This window comes from Electrona antarctica, assembly GCF_951216825.1.
Source record: "Electrona antarctica genome assembly, chromosome: 1".
Taxonomy (NCBI): Eukaryota; Metazoa; Chordata; class Actinopteri; order Myctophiformes; family Myctophidae; genus Electrona; species Electrona antarctica.
The window spans coordinates 18,710,704-18,736,836 of record NC_136806.1 but is presented as its reverse complement, the minus strand read 5'-3'; the positions used below and the strand labels follow the sequence as shown (position 1 = coordinate 18,736,836).

At 44.1% G+C, this 26,133-nt stretch overlaps 1 protein-coding gene across 3 annotated transcripts in view; it reads right to left on the bottom strand.

Annotated features, from left to right (window-relative positions):
- The window catches only part of afap1l1a (actin filament associated protein 1-like 1a), a 62,056-nt gene extending 37,780 nt beyond the window's left edge, over nt 1–24,276 (bottom strand). The window contains exons 1-2 of one of the 3 annotated variants that reach the window (XM_079509194.1): nt 23,902–24,276; nt 16,659–16,773 (exon numbers count right to left, since the gene is read on the bottom strand). Coding sequence is in view for 1 of the 3 variants with exons in the window: in XM_079509192.1 (XP_079365318.1) it covers nt 23,902–23,932 (31 nt within the window). In the remaining 2 variants the exon portion in view is untranslated. The remainder of the gene's footprint in view (nt 1–16,658; nt 16,774–23,901) is intronic. The other 2 variants (XM_079509195.1, XM_079509192.1) reach the window with 2 other exon arrangements.
- Between the last annotated feature and the right edge of the window lie 1,857 nt (nt 24,277–26,133).

Sequence of the window (26,133 nt, the reverse complement as noted above, 5' to 3'; positions counted from 1 at the left end):
CAGTCGTGTGAGCTAGCTAAAGTTTAAATCACGTTTCTACGACAAAGTATGCCAGAGTAATGAGGCTGCAAAAGTGAGGTCGATTTAGAGATAAAATCCCATACATTGTCTATGAGAGAAACATTTTATAAATAAAGTTTAATATTTTAAAAAGTATAAACTTTTTCAAAAAACCTTTTTCACCAATGAAAATTCAAAGATTGATGAACATTTTAAAGTTTGAATGGAGTTTCAAAGTGAAAGTATGACAGAGTAATAAGAGCACAAAAAAGTCAACTGTGAAAAATGGGACGTTTCTCCCATCGACTCTCATTATAAAGAATGTAAAAAAAAGTTTAAAAGTTTAAAAGTTAAAAAAGTATAAACAATTGTAAAAATAAAAATACAAGCATAAATAACTGCAGAGAGCTGAACAGTTTGAAGTTTGAACTAAATTTCTAGCATAAAGTGTGTGAAAGTAGTAGGAGGACGAAAAAAGGGCGGAAATTGGAATAAAGAAGAAGTATAAATATAAACTGGCAATAACTAGTGTGTGCTCGCTGTTGCGAGCCCACAAATATAAACTGGCAATAACTAGTGTGTGCTCGCTGTTGCGAGCCCACAATAAAGTGTTACAATTACAATAGTCTGGTTGCCCTTTAGGGCAACCACACTAATAAAGAGAGGGAGGGAGACCCGCACACTGTCACTTGCTGGTTCAAGAGCTTTTTATTTAATGTCAAATGCAACGTTTCGGTCTTTCGACCTTCCTCGGCTAGCTCTAGCCTCATGTACAAATAAAAAAGTCTCCGTCACTCAAAGATTTGGCAGACCCCCTGCAGTATCTCTGAGAACCCCCTAGGGGTGCCGGACCCCCTGTTGAAGACGCCTGAATTAGATTGTGTTGCGGCTTTGATGAATGGAACTAACTTAGTATCACTAACTAACTATTTGGTCCCCACTTGCAATATCCTCACAGCCCACCAGTGGGACATAGAGGGCATAGGAGTTGCATGTGTTTGGTCCAACATACTAACAGTCCTATAGTCATGAGTCCGACACCCTACCCAAAACCCAACCCTAAACCTAACCTCACAGGAAGCCACGGGTTAGTTTTAACCTGCCACAGGTTAGTTTTAACCTGCCACGCATGTTGGGAGCCACCTGTTAGTTTTAACCCGGCCACAAGTTAGTTGAAACCGGCCTTGCATGTCGAACTAATGCCTGTCGGAGTTAGTATATCTAACAAACGTATGCACCCCGAGCCCAGACCTTTTCAGCTCCAGACCCAAACGACCCATTTAGTGTCTTCCACGCAAACTTACAAAAACACAGACCTATAAGGACGGTTCAGCAAGCTAAAATGGGTCACACACACAACTAAGCCTATGTTTTGGAAATATAGAGGGCAAAGGAGTAGAGAAGAGAGGTGGCACGGTACTGGTGGGTGTGTTCTGCTGTTGGGAGGTGTGGAGGAGTTGAGACAAGTCCAGACACCTCAGGGTAGCACGTGGATGACGTGCAGCCCCAAGACAAACCCAGGAGCCTCTACGACACGACCCAACATGCAGCTGGTACCAACGCTACACACACATCCATACAAACACCAACGGAAGGAATACATCTTCATGCACGAATGGCACGTGAGGACACAGTGACACACACGCGCGTGCACGTGCGCAAGCACACGCGCACACACACAAACAAAACACAAATAGCCTTTAGATCAATCCGTAGATAAGACCTTTACAATCAGTTCTACCCAATACCTGTTACTGGAAAGATGACTGTGTCTGTCTATCGTACATATCTGTCTGTCTGTCCGTCTGGCTTGTGTGTGTGTGTGTGTGTGTGTGTGTGTGTGTGTGTGTGTGTGTGTGTGTGTGTGTGTGTGTGTGTGTGTGTGTGTGTGTGTGTGTGTGTGTGTGTGTGTGTGTGTGTGTGTGTGTGTGCGTGTGTGCGTGTGCGTGTCGAGCATAACTCGGGCGCCATCCGACTTGACCAAAGGCTTCGGAGATCCAAAAAACACAAATCTGTCTGGCGGCCCTGTCACTGGTAATGCTGCAGCACCGGTTTCCCTAATAAGCCTATCTCACAGAATTTCCCCGCCCCCTTAATACGCCCCCTTTCGGGGTTAGTGGTGATAGCGTGACGTCACTCCATAGACGCTACATGTTAACAGAGGTAATTTAAGAAGTCTACAACTTTTGTTTTCTCAAGGTAAGGTTTGTTCCATCTGTTCGAGATGATTTACCATCTTGTTTGCTTCATAATAATATTGGTCTGTCACATTTTTACATTAGAAAATGTACTTAGATTCTCCAGAGAAAAAAACGTGTAAATGCTAATGTTAAATGACACCACTATTTACCGGAAGTGGGCGTGGAAAGCGGGCTGTGAGATAGGCCTATTGGCGAACCCGACCAGGCTTAATTGATTGGCCGGGCGACGCGGCAGGTGAACCATTGTTCCGGAAGCCGGAGTGTGGGCAACTGTGGGCAAAGTACTATGATAATAGGATATACTAAGTACTATACTAAGTACTCGGGTACAACAACTGGTATTGCATAACTGGAGGGCATCATGTCCAATTCATATCCTGTCTTGCTTATTTCTGTAATCAGTCATGACTCACATGCTGTGTCTTCCGGTCACGTAGGGTGCGTTCGGAAATGCGCACCAGGAATGTGCTCAGTGTTTTTGTGTGCACTGGGCGATGATGTCATAGAGCACACTGAGTGTGGCTTAGGTAAAGGTAATCTATAACACTATCCTACCTGCTGTTGGTCTACACGTTGATGCGTGTATAATAATAAAGCTCAAAGGAACAATTTCGCCGCTAGGGGGCGCTCGAGACACCGCAGTGACGCACGCACACCGGACAACCCCAACTTCTGAGTAGGGTTGGTCAGTGCGGGCACTCAGCAGCACACCCGGGGCGCAGCGCACTAGATTTTCGAAAGACAACTGTATCTCTGTCTGTGATGAGGGCAGGGCAGAAACGGTGTAATGTCTGTATCTCTGTCTGTGATGAGGGCAGGGCAGAAACGGTGTAATGTCTGTATCTCTGTCTGTGATGAGGGCAGGGCAGAAACGGTGTAATGTCTGTATCTCTGTCTGTGATGAGGGCAGGGCAGAAACGGTGTAATGTCTGTATCTCTGTCTGTGATGAGGGCAGGGCAGAAACGGTGTAATGTCTGTATCTCTGTCTGTGATGAGGGCAGGGCAGAAACGGTGTAATGTCTGTATCTCTGTCTGTGATGAGGGCAGGGCAGAAACCGTGTAATGTCTGTATCTCTGTCTGTGATGAGGGCAGGGCAGAAACCGTGTAATGTCTGTATCTCTGTCTGTGATGAGGGCAGGGCAGAAACGGTGTAATGTCTGTATCTCTGTCTGTGATGAGGGCAGGGCAGAAACGGTGTAATGTCTGTATCTCTGTCTGTGATGAGGGCAGGGCAGAAACCGTGTAATGTCTGTATCTCTGTCTGTGATGAGGGCAGGGCAGAAACCGTGTAATGTCTGTGTCTCTGTCTGTGATGAGGGCAGGGCAGAAACGGTGTAATGTCTGTATCTCTGTCTGTGATGAGGGCAGGGCAGAAACGGTGTAATGTCTGTATCTCTGTCTGTGATGAGGGCAGGGCAGAAACGGTGTAATGTCTGTGTCTCTGTCTGTGATGAGGGCAGGGCAGAAACGGTGTAATGTCTGTATCTCTGTCTGTGATGAGGGCAGGGCAGAAACCGTGTAATGTCTGTGTCTCTGTCTGTGATGAGGGCAGGGCAGAAACGGTGTAATGTCTGTATCTCTGTCTGTGATGAGGGCAGGGCAGAAACGGTGTAATGTCTGTATCTCTGTCTGTGATGAGGGCAGAAACGGTGTAATGTCTGTATCTCTGTCTGTGATGAGGGCAGGGCAGAAACCGTGTAATGTCTGTATCTCTGTCTGTGATGAGACAGAGACGGTGTGCTGGTATTGGATATGACCCGACACCCCCATGGCTCCTAACTGTGACTAAACCATCACAGGTGAACTCTGACCTCCCCAGTAAATTTGTGAACTCACTTAGAACTCTGACAGAGTGCACTAAAACACAGGAGAGCTAATGATACAGTCTGTAACGCTGCCTCACAGATGGTTTCTCACTAAACTAAAGTAATTGTAACTAGTTCTTAAGTTTGTTTTGAGAACCAGGGGGGTGGGTTAGACCAACTGTTTTGAGAACCAGGGGGGTGGGTTAGACCAACTGTTTTGAGAACCAGGGGGGTGGGTTAGACGACCTCGCATAGACCTGGGCAGTACGCTTCCACTGTTATTTCTCCCCATTTGTGATGATTTGAGATTATTGTCTCCACCAGGCCGAAGGCATGGGGAGAGAGTATGTTTTGCACTCCGTCCGTGTGTGTGTGTGTGTGTGTGTCCGTCCGTGTGTCCGTCCGTGTGTGTGTCCTTCCGTCCGTCCGTTACCAGCTAATCTCCGGCACCGTTAACCCGGTCGATGCCAAACTTTGCACACACACACTCCCTGGATGCCAACGATGAACCTCTGCCCCGCATTTTCCAGAACGGCCTGTTATAGCGCCACCATGAGGCAGCTTTTCACATTGTTTACCTAAAACTGCACCGATCTGCGTGAAACGTTGCATGCACACTCCCTAGAGGCCAAGGACAAACCTTTGACCTGCATTTTCCACATCTGCCTTTTATAGCGCCACCAGGAGGCCGAATTTTGTAAAACACATTTTTGGATATTACTCAACCAGATTCTGTCCAAAAATCTCACAAATCGTTACACAGTATCTCTATGGTCATGTGCTCAAGTCGGATCTGTCCGATATTTCATATTCCATCCTAATTGGCTATAATTGGCTTTCACAGTTTGCAAGATTGCCCCGTTTTGAACAAAAGCCTCAAATCATGAACGCAGCATGCAATTTACGTCAAATCTTTCACACATTTTCTTACTAGGCTGAGGAATATATCCCACCCTTTTCACATTGGCCTGTTATAGCGCCACCAACAGGTTGATTTTTGCAAAACACATTTTTGGAACAAAATGCCTCAAATCATCCAATTGCCATCAAAGGCAAACATATTACTTATTTATATTACTCCTAAACATTTTGCCAAACATCTCACACAGTCCTATCCTCCTGGTGGAGACCTGTGCCCAGAAGGGCACTTTTTCTAGTTTAATTATTTTACTGTTGGAACCAATAAAGGCAAATGTTTGAACTTAATTTGTGAGAAAAGCTTTTATATAAGGTTTGCTCATGTCCATGTCTACTACAATACCCATAATCCGTGCTGAGCTTCAGCCAAATCACAACTGACGTTTCAGTCACACGGCAAGTTCAAATGCATGTCATGTCAATAGTTTCTATCCCCCGCTGGCCACTGTATGAGTTCCTTTTTTTTTTTTGTGGCTTTCGCCTTTTTTTTTTTATGGAGGGACAGACAGTAGGCTGACAGTAAATGGGGAGAGAGATGGGGGGGAAGACATGCAGTAAAGGGATCGGGAGTCGAACCCGCGGCACACTGCCAGAATGGATTACCAGCCAAGGTGCCTGGACCATTGAGCCATGGCCCAGGCCCAGTATGCGTTCCTTAACATCTTTCTTGTCTTTCTTCAGAGATGACCAAAGGCTGTTCTCAAGAGATAATGTATCATCAAATGGTGGTCCGTACTTTAAATGCAGAATAACTAATGGACCTTGACATGAAAAGGGTTGAAAACCACTGAATTAGATCAGGGGTTTTCAACGTTTTTCAGGCCATGGACCCCTTAGCTGAGAGAGATGAAGCAGGGACCCCCACTACAAATTGTTGTTTGTTTTCAGACATTTAACGACTTAAATCCTCAATACTTTGTAAACTTGACCTTTGGCTCTGTACTTGGTCTGCTCTCTTTTCCCTCTACAACAAACCTATTCACAGAAATAGAGATGACTAAAGACTGTATCATGGTAACTCTGATGCACCATTAGAGTGCAGTTAATTTACAGTCACAAGCTCTTTTGGTAAAAAACATATTTATATTTACACAGGCAGACTTAACCTCTTTCAACCTGGCGTCACTATTTTAGGCATGTCATTACAATTTCAAGCATAGCAAAAAATTGCAGATGTGCAAGCTCACAACAGTTTGAAATCACTGTTGACTCTGTATTGTTTAGAGGCCCCTCAGACCATGTGTTGTTCCATTTGTTGGTAAAATAGGCCCCGCCTGCACACTTTGGAAATTGGAAGGCAAAAACTCTGATAGCCAATCTGTATGGAATACAACAAAAATGCTATGATAAAGGTTGTGCAGACATTAAGTGTGCATTTTCTTTTCACAAAAGCTGGAGGAGCAGTAGAAAAAAGTGCTGTTAATACATTAATCAATCAATCAATCAATCAATCAATCAATCGTGCCACCATGAGGCCGATCGTACATCATCATGACGAAAATAGACACTATGCCTATTTGCTCAGACACTATGAATTTGTGTAGGACAAAAATAATGATGTCTGCGTCCTTTTTATGCCCATATATGCCCGTTGGAGCCTCTACAGCGGTGCCCGTTGGGCACTGGCCTACTTGGAACGATGCAAGTTGGACATACATGCCCAGCAGCCCCACCCAGATATTATGTCCCTTTCATGCCCACAGTTCTTTGTCAGGCATGCCCAAATATGGAGTCTATGCAGACGTCAGAATGATGTCAGAACACTGAACAGGCCAGCTCCATATATGGACACTGGTGGGCAGGGGCCATGTCCAGAGCCCGGGCAGAGGCCTTTTGTGGCGGTTCTGGACAACCGTGGGTCAGATCGACTCGACACCGGGCACTGCACTCACTGTGGGGGTGTGGGACACGTGTGTCGAATTTGATTCTCGAGTTAGGTGGATTACAACAGTACACACACACATACAGAGACTTAGTGCATTCATAGTTAGATGGGAATTTAATGTTTGTGTAGGACAGTTTGTGAACATACAGTAAAAGTTGGATATAGGTGTATTCGTGTCTTCATTGGCCTACAGGAAGCATCCAAAAAACATAAGTGTTTGTGGGATTAGCTAAAGTGTTACGCGCATGCACGCACGCACACAGCCCCAAGCCTTTTCAGCCTAGCGAAGACAGGTTCTCTCAAAAGGTGTCAGTGTCACTTTGTTTCAGAGGATGGCAATCAAACCCTAAAAGCAATGCTATAATACCACTATATCAGCATAGACGAATTACAGGAGACTATTTTAAGCACTGGCATACACACGCAATAACCAATTTACTGCCGGTGCGCACAAAGTACAGAATTTAGCAATGATTCATCTGAATCATTAAACCAACAATATTAAAAATGCACCGTCCTCTGATGTAAAGGATCTAATGTGAGGTATACGTATCCGCTGGCTTGCTGACATCATAACCCGTTTGACAGATAACTACTGTATAACAGAATAAAGTAACTGAAATAAGGTTATGGTCAGTTTGTTTCTTGGTTGTCGCAGTGGTAAAGTACCAGTGGTAAAGTACCTGTCCGTGTCCACAACAGCAGAGGCTAGTCGAATCGACTGCATCCGGCTTTGCCAGGCGTCTACATGAACACAATAATTGTGTTTGTAATATAGTTGTACTTCGAATTACTGGCCCGTGTTCGGGTGATATTTGTCACTGCACTCTCAGGCAAGGGGCGGCGGCTGTCAGCAGGGAGTGTTGGGCGAGAAGAGCACGGTGAAGAAGGCTGTGTGTGTGTGTGTGTGTGTGTGTGTGTGTGTGTGTGTGTGTGTGTGTGTGTGTGTGTGTGTGTGTGTGTGTGTGTGTGTGTGTGTGTGTGTGTGCGACTGTGCGTGTGTGGGATCCACTGTGTTTTTGTGCGTACTTGCGTGTGGTTGAACCAGAGACTATAAACTTAAAAGCTCAATTCTTGGCACTATTTATGTGACCATTGACCCTGTTGTTTGTTGACTCATGCCATTTAGTCTGAACTTGCACTTTGTTGCTCTGGATAAGAACGTCTGCAGTGCAGACTGCCTAAATTGTCCCCAACATGTGAAATAGACTACAGTACACTACAGGTTTCCAACACTGTTGTTTACATATTAAGGATGTTCAAAAGGGTTCAAGTGTACCAACAAAAATACCGCACAGTCTGTATGTACTTCACAAAAACAGCTTTTAGTGTTTTTTTTCTCTAATAAAGTTATTTTTTATTTTTGTTGCTTCCTCTTGCCCCCCATGTAAAGCGTCTTTGGGTACTCAGCAAAGCGCTGTATAAGTTTGAGATGTAACTAGAAAAAGTGCCCCTCGGGGCACAGGTCTCCACCAGGGCAGGTCAGGTTGTGGCCTCCTGGTGGCGCTATAATAGGCCAATGTGAAAAGGGTACAATTTCTTCTTACGACTTGGATGGCAATTGGATGATTTGAGGCATTTTGTTCCAAAAATGTGTTTTGCAAAAATCCACCTGTTGGTGGCGCTATAACAGGCCAATGTGAAAAGGTTGGATATATTCCTCAGCCTAGTAGGGACGTCTGTGAAAGATTTCACGTAAATTGCACACTGCGTTCATGATTTGAGGCTTTTTGTTCAAATCGGGCCAATCCTGCAAATTTTGAAAGTCACTGTTAGCCAATCAGGATGGAATATGCAATATCGGACAGATCTGTCTTGATCACATGACTATAGAGATACTGTGTAACGATTTGCAGGATTTTTGGACAAAATATGGAGGAGTAATATAAAAAAAAGTGTTTTACAAAAGTCGGCCTCCTGGTGGCGCTATAACAGGCCGTTCTGGAAAATGTGGGGCAGAGGTTCATCGTTGGCATCCAGGGAGTGTGTGTGCAAAGTTTGGCATAGATCGGGCCAACGGTGCCGGGGATTAGCTGGTAACAGACGGACAGAAGGACACACACACACACACGGACGGAGTGCAAAACATACTCTCCCACCAGGCCTGGTGGAGACAATTATTATTAATACATTAAGGATGTTGACATCAAAAGGGTACAAGTGTGCTGCTGCACCAATCATGAAAAGTGAGTGAAGATTCCTCTCTTATGCATTCTATTTCGGATACACAGCAATTTGGCAAACTCATTGGAGGCCTTCACGTGTCCAGTCTCTTTCTGAATTAATTTTCATTAGTCTGTCTACCGTCTCCAACAGCCCCCATACTCCCCCCCCCCTCTCTCCCTCTCTCGTGATGTGAACCAGCAAAATTGTGTTTAGAAATGAGAAATGCACGATAAAGCACAAACGTATCTCTGGTCAGGTGAGTCACAGGAGAGGCTTGCCACTTTCGACTCCCGATAACCTACTGGCAGCTTTTTTATCACCATGCTCATGTAGGTTATCTTCATCCCAGCAAAGACATCAAAGCAGACACATGACATGCATGGATCAAAAACAAGCTGACTCAGAAAATATAGATGGAAACAGATATGTCAGCTCTCCCTTTTGGAAAAAACCTCAGGCTTATCACTCATGTCTCGTAGATCACCTAGGTCGTGTCCGACGCGATGTGTGTATGTGTGTGCGAGCGTGCCGTCCACCGCACCGCACGCACGCGCTCATATAAAGTGAGGCAAACCAGATGGGTCGACAACAGATGTAATTAACCTACTTGTGGTTTTCAAGGATTTCGGAGCAATGCTCACATTGTATTCTCTCACCAGCCTGATTCCCTATCGTGATTAAATCCCCTCCCACTTGCACCACTCCTGCAGATTCCAGGCATTTCCCAGGGGTGACTCTTTCCTCCCGGCCCGACACGGAGCATGTCTGGGCAGTGGACAGACAGACAGCTGATATGTGTGTGCAGAGCCCGTGATGAGGAAACAGAAATCACGTTAGCTCATTGTAGGTAGGATTATATGTATCGTCGTCGCAGAGTGTCGGGTGGAAACCTCACGTGTCCAAAACGGTTTACCTTTCAGGATTCTAAAAAAAATTGAAGATGTACAAGTTTGTACATCCTCTGTATTTGTGACTTTTTGACTGACACTATGAGGTATGATTAAGGGTATTCATTCAGGAACATCCACATGGAGATACAGTACGCGCGGCGGTTTCTGCCCGACAGCAACAATATGGTATTATAATACAGAGGCGTAACGCAATAGCTATTTCTCAAGGGGCACAGCTAGGTTCAACAAGTTCAACACACCTATACCTACAGTAATATTCTCCTGCTATTAATTAGAGTATCTAGATCACCGTTTCCCAAACTGTGGGTCGGGACCCAATTGTGGGTAGTGGGTCCATTTTTATAGATCTAGACTAGAGCAGGGGTTTTCAACCCTTTTCAAGGTCCATTATTTATTCGGCATTTGAGCCACGGACCACCAAAAGAGTTTCATGTATAAAATAAAATAAATATCAATGAAATTCCCTAAATTAGAAAATAAATGTTTAAGGACTAGTGAAAATAGCCGATCTACAAGCTCGTACACGTCACAATGTGTGTGGGTCCCGGGGTGACATCAAATTACTCTTTTGGGTCTCCAGCTCAAACGTTTGGGAACCACCACTGATCTAGATTATATTATAAATTATATTATTATTAAATATCATCTATTCTAGGAAGACCACATATAAAAAGGTTTTCCAGATCAGAGAGAGAGGTCCATTGCATTATATTTAGAGGCATATAGGGCAGTATTATGCGTGTCTTAAGTACCAGGTCTTATGACTTTACTTAAGACCTGGAGTCGTGGTCAATGCTGTTTGGCCACTCAGAATAGCCAAATGGCATTGATCACGCCTCCAGGTCTTAAGTTAAGTAATAAGACCTGGTACTTAAGACACGCATAATACTGCCCATAGTGTGTAACTTTGAATTGTGTTTACATAACAAAACTATTATTTATTTGTATTACCCGTCATTTCCCTCTGTAGACGAATCCATGGAATACACCTGTAGGCCAGGTGTAGGCAATCAATACTGAGGTGTCAAGCTGCTCTTAATGGTACACCTCAGCTATGGCTATGCCCAGGGCACCCCTCTATGGATTCGTCTATATGCCTGTAGCTGTGAGACGAGTATAAAGTATTTATTAAAAAAAAAAAAATTGCATTTATTTTACATCCGAGTGAGTGACCGCTACACACGCCCTCAGTTTAATATGAGACTGAAATGCCTTTGGTACTGTATGAAGAAAACAACTGTTTCAAGGCTAACTTTACAAATGTGTTAACAATTCATCACCACTGCGCTCTTGAATTCGCGCGATGCAGACATTAAAAAAGGAACAATGAAGATCCTTGGAGACCAATTCTGCTCTTGACTCTGCATACAATGTATGTATGTGTGACTACGGACGGCGTGACTTTCCAATGGGCCAAACAGCTGTATATATGCCCCATGTGGCCACGGGGCTTCCTGTTTGGACTGATGACATCACATATCACCTCCGGCCTTCTGTTTCCTCTTCCTGTCAGCTGACCTGCTTCCATTGAGCGAACTGTCTCTGGTGGGCCCTATTCTAAGACGCACATACTGGAGATACCGCGGTTAGATAGAACTGAATGGACCCGCTGCACGTATTGTGTCACGAATGAATAATTGAAAACATAATGGTGGCGATTGAATAGGCTTCAAAAAGGCCGGCCTTTGATTTATTTGACCTATATTTAACCAGGTAGTCCTGATGAGATTAATAGTCTTTTTCTCAAGGGAGGGTTGCTGGCCATGTAATGCAGGGACGGACGGACGGACACACAGACAGACAGACAGACAGAGCGTGCGTGCGTGCGTGCGTGCGTGCGTGCGTGCGTGCGTGCGTGCGTGTTCAAGCCGGCGGTGGCTCAGGGGTAGAGTGGCTGGATGGTAACCGCAAGGTTGCTAGTTCGAACCCGGGCTCCCCCAGAGTTAGTGTCGAAGTGTCCTTGAGCAAGACATTGAACCCCTAATTGCTCCTGATGTGCTGGTTGGTGCCTTGCATGTTTTCCGCCGCCATCGGTGTGTGAATGGGTGAATGTAATGCACAATCTATGTAAAGCGCCTTGTATAAAGGCGCTATATAAATGCACCATTTACCATTTGAGTTGGATGGTTTCACAGACAGACAGACAGACAGACAGACAGACAGACAGACAGACAGACAGACAGACAGACAGACAGACAGACAGAAAAAAAACTCCTTCACCTCTGTCCACTATGTGGTTTATGTCCGTCTTTGTTGATAATTATGTCCTGCTCCTGCATGTACCAAAACTACCAACTAACACCAAGTCAAATGTCTGTGTGCATACCGTATGTAATTGCATTGTACCTCTGATACTGTAACTCTGATACGCAAACTAGATCACATATGCTTGACTTGGGTGGCAGGTGAGTTGAACATGTGGAAACAGTTATTTGGTTTGAGGGGGAAATCATAAATGGATAAGGAAGAGCGTTGCAGGTCCCTCCTATTGTTTTATGGTACACAGGAAGATGCTGCAGGTTATCATAAAATACAACAAGCAGCTCAACACTTCATAATGCTCAGGAGGTGTAGTACTACAAACCAGAGCTAAAGACCTGAGAATGGCAAGAATTATGGTGAGAAAATGTATGGAGGATCTCTAACTGACTCACTGACTCTAATCCTGACTAACTATAACCTTAAAATATAGCTGCAAGCAGCGATAAGACGGGGTCAAGCCTTAAAGGCAAGAAAGGGGAAAAAAATCACATTTGTGTGAAGTGAGGGGCGCTCTTATCATCATACATCATCACATTCCGGCCAATCACTTCTGCCGTCCTCACTTTTCTGTCCTTTTTATCCTCACATTCCGTGCTCAGCCAATCACTTTTGGCGTCCTCACTAACAAATGATCGCTTTAAATAGCTGGTTGGACACTGGAGATGACATCCCTTTTTTATTACGCTGATTGGCTGAAGGCAGTGAAGAGGTTGTCTGTCAGCGCTGTACTCCCACAGCCAACCATGCATTAGCATTAGATTGGCTATTTCCTGTATAAGTAGGCTATAAGTCAGGCTTAATGCATTTGGTTTGGGCGATTATAAGTGATTAATGTCATTGGTTTATGATATATATATGTATAATCATTTTATTTTCCAAAATGTAAGCTTGGACAAAAAGCTTTTCTTTTCAAAGGAAACTGATAATAATCATATTTTTAACACACACACACACACACACACACACACACACACACACACACACACACACACACACACACACACACACACACACACACACACACACACACACACACACACACACACACACACACACACACACACACACACACACACACACACACACACACACACACACACACACACACACACTGCCCTGGGTGAAGAGGATAGAAGGACTGAGGGGGTGATGAATGAACTGTCACCATGAGAGACCGCACTGTGGAACGAACTCAGCATGTCAAATAATGGTTCCTGCATTGATAAAATAGACTACTATTTCCTCCTTGCATTTATGTCAAAAAGAGGCTATCATTTATAGAGGCTAAATCATTAAAAAAGCCAACATGTTTCAATGATTTAGCTACTATAATAAATGCTTTTAATTAATTTCCTTCCTTTTTTCAAATATTTTGGAGTTGCTGGAAAATTACAATTTCCTTGTTGAAATGTAAATTAGTGTCAGTCCTATTCAGAAGAGCCCCCTACTCAACAAAGACAAACAATGGGGTAAGATTTACAATACATTCTTCTCCACAATTCAGCTTTAGGGTGGATTTATGGAGAGTACACCGTTCCTCGAACCAATAGCCTATACCTGCAACGAGTAAGAACTATCTGGGAGTACGCTTCCCCTTCTAATTAGGGGAAACGAGCCTTTCACTGTGGGAGGCAGACATCTCGTCAAAGCCATTAGGGGGAGGCCTCGTTTGGGTGGCTGGGTCGTTTCCATGACAACGGACAAGGAAGAATTATGGGTTTGCGTTCCCTCCCACTCACCTGTTTAAGTATTAACTGGCTTTGAAAGCCAGTCTAAGAGCAGCGGGTGGGGGGCGCGAGGCTTTGATGTTCATGTTTGACGGCGCATTCACGCACGCCCGCACACACGCACGCACGTTACTGCGCAGTACATTAGCACACTGTGGTACACGCGCGCACACACACACACACACACATACAGTACACAGACACACACAGACACATACACAAATACGGACACGTGCAGTGCCCTCACGAGTACATGGCTCCGTTGCACTCGGGTAATCTGCTTCACTTGGTGTCTGGTTGCACAAGTGGGAGTGCGCAGTCATCCTGCATTCACAGCTAGGAGAAACACAGAGTCAAGGTAGATGGGTCTGGCCTCTCGAGTCAGGTCAGCACACACACTGTACTGCTGCTCATTTCTCCTCATACACTTAGACTACTTGGTAAATGGTGCATTTTATATAGTGCTTTCATCCAAAGCGCTTTACATAGATTGTGCATTACATTCACACACACATTCATACACCGATGGAGGAGGAAACCATGCAAAGCAACCTGCACATTGGGGGCAATTAGGGTTTCAGAGTCTTGCTCAAACTCAAGGACACTTGGACACTAACTCTGGGGGAGTCCGGGATCGAACTGGAAACCTCACAGAGTCACGGTTGCCTTCCGGCCGCTCTACCGGCCATTCTACCCCTGAGCCACTGCCACTGGGTTACGGTTCTGTTGTAATATGCAGGAGGCTTGGCCCATTGTCTGTACGTAATGTTACAAACTGTACTTGATCACTTTTAAGCTGTGTAGTACACAGATATGTTTCTGACTGACACCATGTGTGCGCTCCTTTATCAAGACACTGCAGGCCCAAGAATACAGGAAGTCACTGTTGAAGTGTCATCTGCTTGCTTGCTAGAGTAGACCAGGGGTGAGCAACTTTGACGATGGAGAGGGCCACTATATTTCCACACTCACTCCAGAGGGCAACATTGTATATTACTGTCTTATTATTTGAATTGAAATCCTGAATAGTTTTTTGCTATTTTTGAATTGGAATCCTGAAAAGTAACATTTTTATTTAATTTCAAATTCCTTTCAAATGCCTTTAATTATGGTTATGTTAACTTTATGAACTAAATACAAATACATTGGACATTAAAAAACATTTTAATACTACTTTAAGCTACTAATTTAGACTGAAGTAATTAAAGCGGGTCATATAAAATAAAATAAAATATCAGGTATTCTACCTGAGGGCCACATTAAGTGAAGGTGGGGGCTGCATGTGGCCCCCGGGCCGCCAGTTGCCCATGTATGGGCATCATATTCTATCTTTCTATCTATCTATCATATTCTATCTATTCAAATTCATATCCTGTCTTGCCCAGATGACTCACATATCTCAAAAGCACGACGTAATATGGCTTGTGTGCAGAGGTATATTATCCTCTGTGTGTTCGCTAAAAGTCCGAACATGCCGTGCTGTCGTCTTGTTCCACGAACTCACACTTGCGTGGAGAAGCAAAAATTAAATCGAATGAAGACAAGAGCAATCAGCATCGCAAGATTCCAGATCTAACTTGTGTTCATCTTTCGATAACTGTGCCTTTACAGTACACGGACATGCTAGTGTTGCGTTCACACGAGATGCAAAGATCACAGCATATTTGTCGCGTTGTAAAATCTGTTTCTCACACGGTCGTTGACGTCATCAAGCTTACGTCCGTAGTATCGGAGGCGTGGCGGGGGGGGATTGAGAAAAACCAACAACAATCCAGCATGTAGCTTTGTAGCTTTGCATCTGGAAGTTGAACCCAGCTCATCAGCTTCAATGTGTAGCTTTTGCAGCAGTTACAAACGTCGGAGGATGAATGGTTGACTGTGTCTTTGCATCTGCCCGTGTGACCGCACCATGTTAGTGACATGAAGTGCACTGCAGGGCCAGGTGGTAACCGTTGTGTCTGAACCAAATAGGGTCAGGTCAAAGGTCAGAGGTCACGGAGCTGGACAGGATGGAAGTCGGACACAACACTAGTCTGAACTCCCTGGAGTTGGACTTTCGACTGCGTTGTCCTTCAGTTTTCTCTTCCCCCCCCCTCTCTTTCTAATTAATGTTGTGGCTTGCTCTCTCTTTCATTCAGGTCGCGGACGGCACTGTCGTGGTTGAGTCAGCCCCGCTCTCAGACAAAGAGCCTACAGTGTTGTCAGGATTATTCAGAGCCCATATCTACCCTATGTCTTATGAGATCACTACAATGCTATGTCTCTCTCACACACAGACAAGTATTCACATACTGACAGAGATGCTTAACTGATGCTGTACAGACGACGGTAAGAAACACGCGCACGCACGCACACACAGGCTTTCTCACGCACACACATGCACACATGCGCGAGATGGAAAAGGGGAAGCTTTGTCTGTATCTAGAGGGATTCATATTTGTCATGTTAATGGAGTTTGAATAGGGCACTGTTGTCGGGGTTCAACAGAAAACTGGGACACGGTTTTGTATATCTCATTAAACCCTCCGTCACCTTCTGCCTCTGACTGACTCTGCCCATACTCCAAAATTCAACCCAACGTAATGACTTGAGAAAGTGCTCCTCTGAGCACAGGTCACTCTCCGCCAAGTCAGGTAGATTATTGTTGGGAGCGAGCAATTTTACTGTAAGTAACCTCATAAAATGCAAAATATAGTGATAATATCATGTATCGTGATACTGCTTGAAAAAATACCATGATATTATATTTTTCTATATCGCCCACCTCTAGTTAAGACTCACCTGTAGCTTAGGGTTAGGTTTGGGGTAGGGATGCTCCGATCAGGTTTTTTGGGACCGCCGATCTTGTGCGTAATATTTCATTCACTTCATGTCAAAACCCACGTCAAAACTGTTCCTTTGTGTGGGGAGGAAGGGGAGAATGTCACAAAAATGCAAAATGATATTATACTATATATCTGATTGACATTTATACAACTTAAATGGTGTAAAAGATCGGTTTCTCCAGATAAGGGTAAATTGCCGATCACAGATAGGGTATATTTCCGATTACTGAGTGAATATCGGCCGATACGGCCGATCACCTATCGGTGGCCGATTATCGGAGCATCTCTAGTTTGGGGTAGGGTTAGTAATGTCGGATTATCGGGACGTCGTACTAACATGGATGGAATATGAAAAATCGGACGGATCCGTCTTGATCACGTGACTATAGAGATAATAGTGTGTGCAAAGCTTCAATGCTGGGAGATTAATCAGTCTTTAACCATTTTCAAGCTGAAGTTCCAATTTTGGTCACATTGGTATAAGGCGAAGATATTCAGCCATTTTCTAAAGCAGTGAAAATAGAAAATCTACAAGCTCACGTAGCTTGTAGTGTCGCAGTCAGTGCGACACGTTGCTGCTGTATTGTCAGCTTGTGGATCGACTATTTTAGCTATTCCTGTGCCTCAGCGATGTACGATGAAGTATAAAATAGGGCCTTAAGTGGTTAAGGGCTGAAGCGTTCCGTCTGTCTCTCACAATTGAACAAAGAGAGCTGACGAGCAACAAGCCAGAACTTGCTCCAAATCACATCCAAAACAACAAACCAAATAGTCAGGCTGTGAGTTTATGACAGCCAGGCGCACATTGCAGAGATATCCGTGATGTCTTCTGGAACAGAGTCAAGGGAAGACATTTCATGACAGAACTAGAAAAGTGCACTCATCTCATTAGAGCCCAGATCTCAGCCGGAAGGCATGCCCTAATAATAATAATAACCTTGAAATGTCTACGTCGTACTGTACAGCCATGAAATGCGATTAGCAGTTGTACATCATCACCACTGGCTGCCTCCCTGTCTCTCTCATTCACCGTCTAGCGGCCTGCCTCTTTCTGTCAGAGTACCACCATTCAGATTTCTCTGTAATCCGCAAAGTCTGATTCTTAATACCATGCGTCAGTTATGATCGTATCACCACCAGTCAATCAAAGCTTAACATTCGCAGTGCGAGTCCTCCACGAGAGGAAGTTTGGCAACGCAAGGCTGCGGGGCAGTTGACAGCATACTGTAGACTTGGCCTTCAAACGAAAGCCATGAAGCTCCGCAGACGTGCGGCGATTGTTCCGTGGATCTGTCAAAACTGGATAAACAAACATGTTATTACGGTTTCCGGTGTGACCAGCCGGGCTCCTGTTTTCACGCGAGAAAGAATTTCCCTTTGCAGCAAATTCTCAGTGCTTCCTCCGTGTCCACTAGCGTGAACCCGCCGTTTACAGGCCTCCAACATAATAATTAACACAACAAGTGTTAATCCTGCAAAACATGTTTTTGTTGTTCCATGTTTTGTTCTCTTTTGATGTTTAGCAAATGGATGGCAGTAAAACAACTTAAGGAGCTGGTTAGGTGAGACAAGTTTCTGTTTTAAATCTTTCTTGGTGGGTAGTGGTACGTGCACGCACACACACACACACGTGCACAAACATACGTAACCGTCTGTCATACTGTCGTACTGTGTGGACATTTTCTGTGATGTTATAGAGTACATTACCATGGAAACACAACAGAAAAACAGCTGAGAGGGGATTGACCATAATCCTGACACACACTCCACATACACTGTTACACACACACACACACACACACACACACACACACACACACACACACACACACACACACACACACACACACACACACACACACACACACACACACACACACACACACACACACACACACACACACACACACACACGGTCAGATGTCCATGGTGATTCCCGTCTCTCACTTGGGAGAAAGAGGGGGATTTCCACATCTATAGAATGGCTACACAAAACAAAGGCCCTGATCCATAGCTTATGTCTGCATGGGGCTCTATTGTACAGCGTCTTCAAATTTTGTTACAAAAAACACACCCGTGTGAACAGAGCGGTGCAACTATACTGTACTCTGTACGGTACAGTTTTATTGTTAGTTATTTATTTTATTGTTATAGTTGTGGTGCTCAGTATGAATGGCCCTTTGGCCTGCTCAACAGTGCCACTTTAGGTCACCCAGCAGTGTTGCAGCTGTTCATAGCCCAAACGGCCATACATAGCCACATAGGGACACACACAGCCAGTCAATGGAGTGGCGTGCAGTGCACCGCTCGAAAACACACAGTTTATAATGTCAGTTTAGCTCTACACAGGATTAAACTTGTTGGTCTAACCTCAGGTATACTGAACAGAAATGGCATAAATCACAGTACATTATGATTATTACTGACTGAGGAACAGGTTTTTAGTCGTGCTGGGTTATTTGCCCTGCATGCTGGCTCATCATATCACTTGTCATCCATGTTTTAATCAGCCCGTACAAATTAAAATCCCTGTTTACATAGAACTACGAGATTATCTGCAGGCCTGAGGGCTGGTCTTTGTGTTGTTGAGTCACCATCAATTAACATTACATGCCTGGCATTTAGAGCCAGTAACTGGGGCTAGTGTGAGAATGAAACAGAATTTGCATACTGTATTACCACATTTGTGCACCCAAGCGGGCACACACACACACTGTGCGTGTGTGCGCGCATGCACACACACACACACACACACACACACACACACACACACACACACACACACACACACACACACACACACACACACACACACACACACACACACACACACACACACACACACACACACACACACACACTCTCTTCATAGCTGTGGAATGTGGGGTCTTCCAGCTCTTCAGTGGCAGACAGGAGTTATGGATTGATGGGCAATTCATGTTTATGTAGTAGACTTGTGCCTACATGAGCAGTATGTTTTATACTGTATATGCATTCACCACTATGGGCCATACATTCTGTTTGGTGAGTGCACGCACGCACGCACGCACGCACGCACGCACGCACGCACGCACGCACGCACGCACGCACGCACGCAGGAACAGTGGGAGTGATTCAGCACAGCCAGCCAGCCAGGGTAAATCATGGACAATCCCATCGTTGAAATGAGTCTCTGGGGGGACAACCTCTCCCCTCTCACACCCACCTGACGCTCTCAGCCTTTCAGAATGCACATTTAACATCAGCCTGAACACAAAACATCCATTTAATTGCTGCTCCAGTTGGCTTGACGTGTGCATTTTAACAAGCTCCGTTGAGCTGCATGGTGGAGCAAACACAAAAGCAATGCCAGACATTTCTTGACCAATAAAGACTTCAAAATCGAGTCATCTCTAGGGACAATGATACATAGGCAACACTGTAAGACAAGGTCAATGAGAAGCAACTGTGACTATGTTGACTTCATTGTGATTTCTGTTGCTACTCAACTTGTTATCCTCAGTTTTTCCTTTCAGAGCTCCATCGCTGTTGAGGTTCTTGTTGCCTCATAAAGAAAGGTGGCTGACTGGCTGTGTATCACAGCCTTTAAAGCTACAATAATATATGTAACTGTAAGTATTATGTCCTCTCCTGACTAGGGATGCTACCGATTACGGTAATTTAATTTTCTCAGAAGGGGCACTCAACATGTAACCATGTGAGTATAATGTAAAATATACCAACATAAAAGTTTGATGCGATATTAAAAAAAAATGTGAGTGTTTGTGTGTGTGTGTGTGTGGGGGGGCACTATTAAATAATCAATAAATAATTGACAGAGCTGTCGGATAATCATTTCTTGCTGATGCTCAGTTTGTGGCATCCCTGCTCCTGACAGAGCGAGCTAATTGAAATGATGTCCGACCTACAATCCGGTGAACAGTCTTCTTCAAATAATTCAATCAGTAGACTTCAACACCAGGGTCCAAATCTCAGATTGGTTAAAACAATGTTTTATAATTTATTCAAGGTAGTTATTAGCAATATTCTTCCTTCAACAGGCAACAAAGCAAGGAGACTCCAGTAATGATTCCTGTAGGAAGTTAGGAACGTTGCGAATACAGAAAAGAGCAGGTAGGTCCTCCTTGGACACCAGCGAGTCACTTGCTATAAAGAACAGGTGAACGAGTTCTCACCTGCTTTATCATGCTTCATATCTCAGTTGACAACAGACAGGATCTAGTTCTTTGAGCTTCCAGTTCCCACACAGACATCTTTCCAGAGATACAAAAGGACCCAAAATAACCCTCGAGACAAATCAGTCAGCAGGAACCAATCACAGCGCTTAGAGATAGCAACAGGAACAGCAGGGGCGCTCCCCTGGGGTCACTCACAATCCTGCTATGTTTCACTAAACACACATCTGAGATAGGAATTCACCAAGGTGGAATTCCTGTGGTCTTTTTCTTTTTGTGCATTTCCGTGTGTGTGTGTGTGTGTGTGTGTGTGTGTGTGTGTGTGTGTGTGTGTGTGTGTGTGTGTGTGTGTGTGTGTGTGTGTGTGTGTGTGTGTGTGTGTGAGTGTGTGTCAGAGAGAGAGAGATGGGCAGATGCTGACAAACTGACAAAGGAGGAAATATTCAATCATCCATGCGGTAGGGTAGAGCCTGAAGATGATGGAGATTTTACACTCCAACTACTTTCCTGTACGACCTGTCTGTACTGACCATGTGACTCCCGCCAGCCAATGACGATGAAGACAGACACACTTCAGAGCTACAGGATGAAGTTTAAAAAAGCGCCATGAACGTCACAGGCTTCACTTTTAACCAAGTGGGAACGGAAATGGAAAAGAAAAAAGTTCTGTTCATGGAAGAAGTTTGCCGTATTTCCCCCTCTGCTCAGCTCAAGTCATTCTAGTAAAAAACAAAAAAAGTCCATAAAGTTGGGCCTGGTAATCACTTTCATGTGTGTACCTGCTGGCGGCAGGCAGTGGGTCTATAAAGAGCATTAGACTACAAGCTTTTACAACTCTATAAGTGATACATATACTCAGCAACGTCAGCTTCAAGTACAGAGACAAGCCACAGAAACACGTGAGGTGGAAGAAGACAAGTACTGAGTTTTTTCCAGGTGCTTGAAAAGCGCCTGGACTACATTTGCAGTGACCGTATAGTAGTGGACACTTTTTCAGGATTGGCTGCCTCATCTCTAGGCTGCCTCTAGGCCAATGGGAGATTTACCCATAAAACCCATAGTCTGAACGGCATACAACCTATACTCTGAACGTAAAGCTGCACAGCACATACGTTAAAATGATCCCAGAGGCGTTTAAAGTGAAATAGGGCGTGTGTTTCTGCAGGTAAACTACAAAATGTATATATTTTGTAATGAATTGAGTGCTGCATGATTCTTGCAGAATTTAGATCACGATTCTCATTTTTTCCATGAAAATATTAATTAAAACAAACAAACAAAAAAACAAGTGTGACTAAAATGATTTCAGTCAACTAGTGCTGCATGATTCTTCATATGCACCGTATGAGATTGCATACGGTGTCTGAATCTAGATCTCAAACTTTTTTTTCGATTAATTGTGCAGCACTAACGGAAATAATAATGTAAATCTGCAAAGTAACTAAAGCTGTCAAATAATCGTAGTTGAGTAAATCATGTGCCTGTGAGACAGTAATAATATAAAGTATTACAAAAATAGAAAGAAAAAATATCTCAAAATTGTACTCGGGTATACAGTACTTGTGTAGTGTGTAGTTTTAGTTACTAGTTTCCACCACTGAATGAGGGTCTGGGGGTTCAAACGGAGCCGGTTGAAGGAATGCAAGGAGGGTCAGTCAGAACTTGACCTGCTGCATTGGTCATGCCATTTCATCATCACACCCACCCAGAACCTGCAGCTTTCAAAGTCTATTTGTTTTTGGTGTCAGTGTGGAACAATGTTGCACAGTGTGTCGTTTGTTACCACTCCCAGGCAGTGACACATTTTGTGTTTGCAGACATGTCAACACAAAGGTAAATTAGGTCTCCTGAGAGACGCGGTTTTATTCTTTAATATAAGAATGCAGTGCTGTAAGAGGTATTCTGTGTCAATTATTGCCATGGTCGAGCACTCTCAAAACATCTCATCTCTAGTCTCTACACCCCATCTATTTGCCTTGAAGAAAGATAAATGACATTCACTTTCTGTAATAATAACCAAGCTCTGCTGCATCAACATTTGGCTTTCCACCTCTCTCCAAAAAAGCCGCTATAACAAAAGACCAAAGGAACTTTATTTATATTCCACCAAAGTGCATAATAATCATTCTGTGTCTGGGATGTTTCACAATGAGAAGCACCCCACATAGGAGCTGGAAGTCAACACTGTTCCCCTCCATGGGTGTTCTGACATTGACAGTGATTCCTGACAAAACCATGGATAGTGTGTTGACATGAGAGAGAGAGAGAAAAAGAGAGAAAGAGATTTCTCACAGAAAACAATGCAAGTTACAGTACTGTAACTGTGTGTGTGTGTGTGTGTGTGTGTGTGTGTGTGTGTGTGTGTGTGTGTGTGTGTGTGTGTAAGGTGGGAGTCAGAATAAATAAACCAGCTGGGGCACTTTGCAAACTCTATATACTAGCATTAAAAAATAAAGAAAGAAAAAGAAAAAACTGCTAGCCTACAACCAACACTTTACAGCAGGGGTAGGCAACCTTAGGCACCCGTGCGACATTGGCACAGGAGAGGGTGACCACTGGCACACTGGCATAAGTGTGAGAGAGTTATTCAATAAAGTTTAGTCAGTTCAATGAAGTCCCCTCACATACAAATTGCACATAATTCTATATTCATTCAAACTCCTAACTCTGGGAGTCTGGGAGATAGTTGGGTTAATACATCTAATGATCATTATCTTGATGTGAAAGAACACATTTCCAAAGAAGAAGAAATATCTAGGTTGTCTTACACAAAATCAGTTAGAATGTTTTAATTTTGGCACACTGACACTGACTATCAAGAAAATTTAAACATGGCACTTCATGTCAAAAAGGTTGCCGACCCCTGTACAGTAGGCTACAACACTGGGAATTCAGCCAGAGCGTGCAACAATTAACAGTCACTTAACGGTAATAAATCTGCATGCAAAAACACACACACGCACACTCGTGCACCAATATCTGAATATATATACGAAAAATTAAATACAAAACACATTGACTCACATTTGGTTTTGCTGCCACCACCGGTGTCCATTTAATCTGTCACGATTCATTCAATCTGGACTGCACTGCAGGAGTGTTGCTGAGCTCATCCAAACTAGCCTGGTTAATAAACCAGACCGAATCAGCCGTTGGCAAAAAAAAGTTGCCTACCAGCGGATTTGTTGTGTGATATTAGTCTGGCTTATTAGCCAGGCTACATCCAAACACCTCCGTGAAATTTAGTTTAGGGCAGCTCCGCGTGTGTGTGTGTGTGTGTGCGTGTCAGTGTCACAGTGCGTGTGTGTGTGTGTGTGAGTGAACGAGAGGAGTGGTCGGTCGTGTGTGTGTGTGTACTGTGTGTGTGTCAGTCTGTGGACACGCTGACAGTGACAGCCACGGTTGGTTGATACATTTCACATCCCAAAAGTTTAGGAACCTTCTACAAACTCTGCACTGCCGGCAGGCGGTCCAACGCTGCTGCTGGGTCCTAAAGCCTGTTGTTGTTATTAATTTCATTTCATTTCATTTCATTTCAATTCAATTCAATTCAATTCAATTCAATTCAATTCAATTCAATTCAATTCAATTCAATTCCACTGTTTATCAACATCGGGTCCGGGGACCACCAGCCGGGGACCACCAGCCTAGTCAAGGGACTAAATTATTTTCGCTCCTATGCCACCAAAATGTGGAACGCCCTACCTACCAACAGCCATTAAGAGTAAGACACGCGAAAAAAACCGAAGAAAACCGCTCTCTCAAAGGGCACCTACGGACTAACCTGACTCCGCCAGATGGGGCAGCAGAGAGTACACAGGGTTCTGCTGCCCCATCTGGCGGAGTCAGGTTACTTACGGACGGCTGCAATTCGAAACTGGCCGTAGAATCTGAATCCCCCCGCCCGTCCCCTTTCCCCCTTACTGTACATGTTTCCTTTCCCTTTTTACCTCCTTACATGATTTCCTGTTTTTTGAGGGGCCCCTCCTATATACAGCTTTAATGTTTGTTTTTCAATTGATGCTTGTTTAGTTGTTTTGAGGACTAAAACAAACATTAGCACCCGTTGCTTAAACAAACATTATGTTGTAATTGATGTTGTAAGGTGATAAGAGCGCCCCTCACTTCACACAATTCAATTTTTAGTGTATATTTGTATAGTGTCTGAGCAAATCGGCATAGTCTATTTTTGTCCTACACAAACATTAAATTCCCATTGACAATGAATGGAACATTTTACGTCATAGTGTCTGAGCAAATAGGCATAGTGTCTATTTTACGTCATGATGATGTACGATGATGAGCACCCCTCACTTCACACGGGTGTGATTTTTATTATTATTAGTGTGGTTGCAGTTATAGGCAACCAGACTTATCATAGCCCGACTTTATTCCAAATAAACATTCAGCATAAACTTGACTTGACGACCTTTCATCATCATACTGTACTTAGCGAGCTGCTCGAGAGAAATTGCAACCACGCTTGCAACATTCCCCAGAATTGAAACTTTCTAGTAGTTATTATTATTACTTGCGCAAGCAGAGCGTGCAAGTAATAATTTTCGTCCAGGACGATGTTTGATGCGTATGCGCCGTGCCAGCGTATGACGTAATGACTACTTGTGCCTGATACGGCAGTGGTGCCAGATTACATACATAGGGGCATTACCTTTAATCCTCCCGACACTAAAACATATCGTCATTACGTCACCATCGAAAACCAATTACACCCTGGCATTGGGTCCTTTAATCCACATCTTTATTACGTCATCATTGAGAGCTAGTTATACCAGTTATACCCTGACGTCATTATGCTGGCACGATACATACGCATCAAACGGGGCGCAAAGTAACCACAGTATACCGCTAATCAACTTACAAATTACATATACATAGAGGCATTTCCTTTAATCCACCCACACTGAAGGGTTCTCTGCCATCCACTAGGGGGAGGGTGTTCCTTCAGAATCAGCAGGTTTACCTGTTACCTATCCACTTCGTGCCTTGTGGCACATAAGGCCTTCACAGAGCGCTTCCACCCTTCACGGTCAGCTGCTGCCATCCTCACTTCAGACCATGACCTCCATCCTGCCTCTTGTCTTTCTTTCTCAACAGTGCGCCTCCAGGTGGTCTTTGGTCTTCCTTTCTTTCGTTTCCCTTCTGGTGCCCATGTCAATGCTATGTTGCAGTCATTGTTGTGGTCCTGTCGTAGTATGTGTTCCTTCAGAATCAGCAGGGCCCGAGCCCTAATAAGTG